Source organism: Myotis brandtii, unplaced genomic scaffold (genome assembly GCF_000412655.1).
Source record: "Myotis brandtii unplaced genomic scaffold, ASM41265v1 scaffold1112, whole genome shotgun sequence".
In the NCBI taxonomy this organism is placed as follows: Eukaryota; Metazoa; Chordata; class Mammalia; order Chiroptera; family Vespertilionidae; genus Myotis; species Myotis brandtii.
The window spans coordinates 53738-59290 of record NW_005353800.1 but is presented as its reverse complement, the minus strand read 5'-3'; the positions used below and the strand labels follow the sequence as shown (position 1 = coordinate 59290).

Genomic DNA, 5553 nt, shown 5'->3' with positions numbered 1-5553 from the left:
GCTGTGATAAGGAAGGACTGTCACTCAGGCCACAGGACTTGGGAGCTGAGAGGCTGAGACAAACCAGGTTGCTGGGGGGCGCATGGGTGTGGAGGGCATTCCTGGGCCTCTGTGGGTGCACATGTGTGGGGTGGGGCAAGGAAGGCTGCTTGCCCATGTGGGTATGACAGGCATTGACACTCTGGATGGAACCGCGAACGGGCACCCACACCCTCTCCCAGCCCCACCCCCACCTGAGCTCCAGGCCCAAACCTCCTCCCAAGCCCCTCCCGACACCTGGTCTTGCCTCTGGCCCTCAGCCCAGCACCCCCTCCTCCCTGGTGCCGCCTACAGCTCCGCAGAGGGAGGGACGCCTGTGTTCTTCTGAGCGGACAGGCTCTGTGGGGGCGCTTCCTGGCTCCCTCAAAGCTGCCACGGCCCTCGCTGGTGTGGCTCAGTGGATAGAGCATCGGCCTGTGGACTGAAGGGTCCCGGGTTCGATTCCGGTCAAGGGCACATGCCCAGGTTGCGGTTCGATCCCCAGTAGGCAACGTGCAGGAGGCAGCTGATCGATCAATGATTCTCTGTCATCACTGATGTTTCCCTCTCTCTCTCTCTCTCTCTCTCTCTCTCTCCCCCTTCCTCTCTGAAATCAATAAAAATATATTTTTTAAAAAAGCTGCTACCAAGTGTGAAGGCAGTGAAGGTTTGGGGCTGAAGGACCACCTGCCAACCTCCCACACGCCCCCCACTTCTGATGGGAGGACAGGACTGAAGCGCGTCCCGCTCCGCTCCCGCCCTCAGAGTTTATAAACTCGCAGGCGAGGAAGGAACGTAGGAAAGAACATCATTTGGAAAAGCACCCGCACACGAGCTGTGTGACAGCCCCAGGTTAGGGCGGCCTCCCCGCGGCCAGGTGGGCGACTGCAGCGCCACCTGCTGGGCAACTCCCCTCTGGGCTCCCATTATCCCAGGATCTCCACCTGTCCCCTCGGCAGGCTTGTGTTTCTGTCAATTCTGCCCTAAAATAAACTGTAGTATGCGGATGAACTGAGGCTCGGGAACCCGAACCCTCGTTTGGTTTGATGTTTTCTGAGCAGATGGTTCGGACCCAGATCCAGGCCAACCGCCTGGCTCAGGGCGGTGGAGACCTTAGGACAGCGGTTCTCAACCTTCCTCACGCCGTGACCCTTTAGTACAGTTCCTTATGTTGTGGTGACCCCCAACCATAAAATTATTTTCGTTGCTACTTCATAACTGTCATGTTGCTACTGTTATGAATCGTCATGTAAATATCTGATATGCAGGATGTATTTTCATTGTTACAAATTGAACATAATGAAAGCATAGTGATGAATCACAAAAACAATATGTAATTATATATGTGTTTTCCGATGGTCTTAGGCGACCCCTGTGAAAAGGTCGTTCGACCCCCCAAAGGGGTCACCACCCACAGGTTGAGAACCGCTGCCTTAGGACATTTGAAGTTCGCTGCCCTCTAGTGGCTCAGATGTGGGAAAGCATTGCATTCTCCTTCACACACTGTCTGCTCATTTATTTGTTCGGCAGTTAGGGAGCGAGGCCGGGGCGCAGTGTGGGGCCAAGGAGAGTCCCATCCGTGGTCTCTGCGTAGGCAGTGCCCAGGCTGGTGGAGGCGACTTTTCACAGAACCAAGGTCCAGGGCTCCAGTCCGCACCTGGGCTTGGCCGAGGGGTGGCCATGTCCGTGCTCAGTGGGGCTGCTTGGCCTCGGAGGTCAGGGGGCCCCATGCCGAGCCGAGCCTCCGGCGTCTCTGATAACAGTCACTTCCCTTGTGAACGGCAGAACTGATAAGCTCAAGTCACGTCCTCCAACTGGCCTCCCTGCCTCCCTTCCTTTTCCCTTTTCTACCGATCGTATCTTCTCCAGAGCCTCTCCCTTTCCGACCCCTGAAGTAACCCGGCTTAGCCTCCTGTGATGGGCCGAATAGGGTCCCCTCAAAACCCCCGGCTGGATTGGAGATGGGGCCTTGGAAGGGACGACTGAGGCCAGGTGAGGCTGTGGGGGGGCCCTCGGTGAATCTGGCTGATGCCCTTATAGAAGGGAAACCTGGCCACAGCATCTATGATGCAACGGCCACGCGAGGAGCCGGTGAGGAGGCCCCAGGAGAAGCCAAACCTGCCGACACCTTGATCTTGAACCTCCAGCCCCCAGAACTGGGACAACGTACCCGTGTTTAAGCCACTGTCCGCGGGACTGTGGTCGGCAGGCCTAGCAAACGAATGCACCTGCTAACAAATCCTTATTTCGAGGCGCAGCTGTTGCATGTGGAGGCTCTCAAGGACATCCACGCACAGACTCCCTCCTGGGCCTGGCCACTCCGACATTTGTCCATAGGACATAGGACAAACACTGTGCAAGTCTTTTTTAAAAAAAATTTGTTTTTATTGATTTTAGAAGGAGAGGAGGAGGAGGAGGAGGAGGAGAGAGAAACATCGATGTGAGAGAGATACATCAATCGGTTGCCTCTTGTTGAACCTGCACCCTGGGCATGTGCCCTGACTGGGAATTGAACCCGTGACCTTTCGGTGCCTGGGATGATGCTCAACCGACCGAGCCACCCCGGCCAGGGCCACTGAGCAATTCTTTAATTTCCTTTACTCTTCAGAGTGACCTATGTTTCTAGATGAAGTTAACTTGCCCAGGGTCACCCGCAGAGTTCATCTCGGTTCTGCCTCCGAGTGCCACCTCTTCCTCTTTAGTCCCGAGCAGGGTCAGAGGACAGGAGCCAGAACCGTGTGACTGTCGGGGGTGAGCAGACGGGGCCATAGGCCCTGCTGGTACTGGCACGTGTTTCGTTCCTTCCTGAACCCGCTCAAAAAGCTCAGTTCTGCCGACCTCCCGGGTGCGCTCCGTGAGGCAGGGCGGGCTGACCGGCCCACATGCCGCCCGCACCCCTCAGGCCTGTGACCGCACGCCCGCCCGTCTGCACGGCGACCAGGGAGCGCCTGCACGCTCCGGCCTTTGTCCACGGGGACTCCTAGCCACACGGCTGTTCTTCCGAAACACATTTTATCAGAGGCCCGTGGAAGCCGAGTGATGGGAAGTTTCGAGCCCCAAGACTCGCCGTGAGGACCCACAGGGCGTGTGGCAGCAGAGGCTGCTCTGAGCGGGGAGACATGGGGCAGTGAGCCCACAGGCTCATGTGTGAGCCCCAGGGAACTCTCAGACCGGCCCATGATCACTTTCATCCCCAGATGAGGGCGCTAGGGGTTACCACAGGTCCTTTGAACGTATCTGGAAACCTCTATATCAGTGAGTCAGGGGCGATCTGAACTTCCTTAGGAAAACCAGTGCCCCCCCCTCCTTCCCCCGCCCAGGGTGTCTCTTGCCCAGTGCTGTCCGGAGCCCCGTGGTTGCTGCGACCTGACCTTTGGCGGCCCCACTATACTTCGCCCACGGGCTCTGCTGCTCCGGTCTGGCTCTCGGACGCCTCCCCCCGGCTCTCTCCTTCCCACCTGGCCCCTCACGTCCCCTCAGAACGTGCACACCCAGGGCAGGTGAGCCCTGCCGCTTCGGGGGCGGGTCCCCCAATTCCAAGGGCGGTTTCTGTTGGGCTACGCTCCTGCCTTTCTCCTTCCTCACCCGAGACCCTGCGTCTGTTCCAGAGACGGGCTGGGGCCCCGTATTCGCTCGTCTTACTTGGACGTCACTGTGGGCGTCTCATCCCTCCGGAACCCGCCCTCACCCAGCAGCCACCTACTTACTGAGCAAGGCGACAAAAGGCGGGACAGACTGTAGAGTTTTCCATCTCTAGCTCTAATTGCTCAGGCTAAGTCTCCACGCCAGGAAATCTCAGAGCGGGTCAAGGTCAGTGATGCTGGTCGCGTTGAGGTCAATGCCGCAGTGCAGCTTGCCGGCCTGGGCGGCCGCCCAGGGCATGGACTCCGAGGTCCACTTGACCGCCCAGTCTCCTGCTTTGTTGACCAAGATGACACCCCCTAGTCCTTTGAGCTTCGACTTCATGTAACCCAGCGACACCTCAGCAGCCTCCTCTAATGTCTTTCCTGAAAACAGGGGCAGGTTGAGAAACGGCGCGTCAGTTACTTCCGACGGAATCTGATGGAAAAATCATTTGCGGTGTGAAAACCCAGAGATTCTTGGTAGACCGTGTCTGTCTGAGTGCCCCCAAGAGGGATGGTCCCCACGGTCCCCACGGTCCCCACGCAAGGCCCTCCTCCCTCTGAGCCGGGGCCCTTTCTCCCACCCAGGCTCCGAGCCGCCGCTGCCCCCTACAGGCGGCGGACAGTACTGCTAACAAGCTGAAAGCAACCAGCGCAGCAAAGGAGAAAGGGGTGAGGCCCGTCCCATCTATTTACAAGCAGCTTCTGTTCACTAGTCCGACCGTCCGTCCGTCCGCAGACGGCGCGGCCTCGGTCCGCGTACCTTGCTCCACGTGGAAGAGAGTGAGCCTGGCCAGGTTCACCTTCAGGATGCTCTCCCCGTGCCCCGTGGTTGAAATGGCTCCAATGTCATTGTCGGCGTAGCCGCCGGATCCTGCTCGGAGGGAAGGAGGGGTTCTGCCTGAGCGAGAGTGAGGCCGTTCACACACACAGTCCGAGTCTAACGCTACCTCGATGTCAAGTCACAGAGCGCAGACAAGGTCAGAGGAGGGGCCATGACCTTGGGATGCCAAGGTGGACAGTAAGCACCTGTGACCACTCTGAAATCAGGAGGATGCAGGGAGCCGGGGTGGAGGTGGGGAGGGGAGGGGAGGCCTGGGGCAGCTACACCAGGACAGCTCCTCCTTTGCCCCACACCCCCCAGTCTGCACCCCCCCCACCCGCTCCTGGGAACGAGAGGGAACCGGCTCCAGTCCTCGTGGGGCACGTTTTAATCTGTAACATTTCTGTGGCGAGCGGTGCATCCCTCTGGTGCCACTCAAATCTAATGACCGCGCCCGCCAGCTCTCTGCTTTCTCGCTCGCTAATTTGTGCCCGTGCCCAGGCAGAGGGCGGCGTATTTAACATTCGGGACTAAGTCTGTGGGTCCGGAAACTAGAGCTGGAGAGAAGAGGGAGGCACGGTGGGTAGCTTGGGGGCACCTTCAGCTTCCTGATCTCCACCTCCCTCCCCGTGTCACCCCGACTCTTGGGTCATGCAGCGCCCCAGCGACCCCTCCAACCGCTGCCCCTCCCAGAGGAGAGGGGAGGGGAGGGGAGGGGAGGGAAGCAGTAATGACGGGAAGGAAATGGGGGGCGGGAGTCCTCCGGCAGCACTACCTATGCAGGGCGAGTCCCCCACTCGGCCGACCATCTTATTCACGATGCCCCCTGTCGAGGTGGCGTAGGCCACGTCTCCTTTGGAGTCCAAGGCAACAGCGCCCACCGTTCCCAAGTGTCTGCAAAAAGTAAACAGAAAAAAAAGTGGCAGCGTGAAGACGGCACCACGCAGCTCAGTGCCTGCCAAGGCCCACGCTGCCTGCAAATGGCAAACGGGACACACTGACCCCCACGCTCCTGACTCAGGAGCCGGCAGGGAAAGCTAAGGTGACAGTGCAGCTCAGACTTGAGTGCGATGAACAATTCCTTGGGTC

At 58.9% G+C, this 5553-nt stretch overlaps 1 protein-coding gene across 1 annotated transcript in view; it reads right to left on the bottom strand.

Moving 5' to 3' along the window:
• Positions 1-3813: 3813 nt before the first annotated feature.
• Positions 3814-5553, bottom strand: part of ASRGL1 (asparaginase like 1) — a gene marked incomplete at its 5' end in the record, with an annotated part of 15009 nt that continues 13269 nt past the window's right edge. Inside the window, 3 exons of the mRNA XM_005857497.1 lie at positions 3814-4025; positions 4405-4515; positions 5240-5358. Coding sequence (XP_005857559.1) covers positions 3814-4025; positions 4405-4515; positions 5240-5358 — 442 coding nt within the window. The remainder of the gene's footprint in view (positions 4026-4404; positions 4516-5239; positions 5359-5553) is intronic.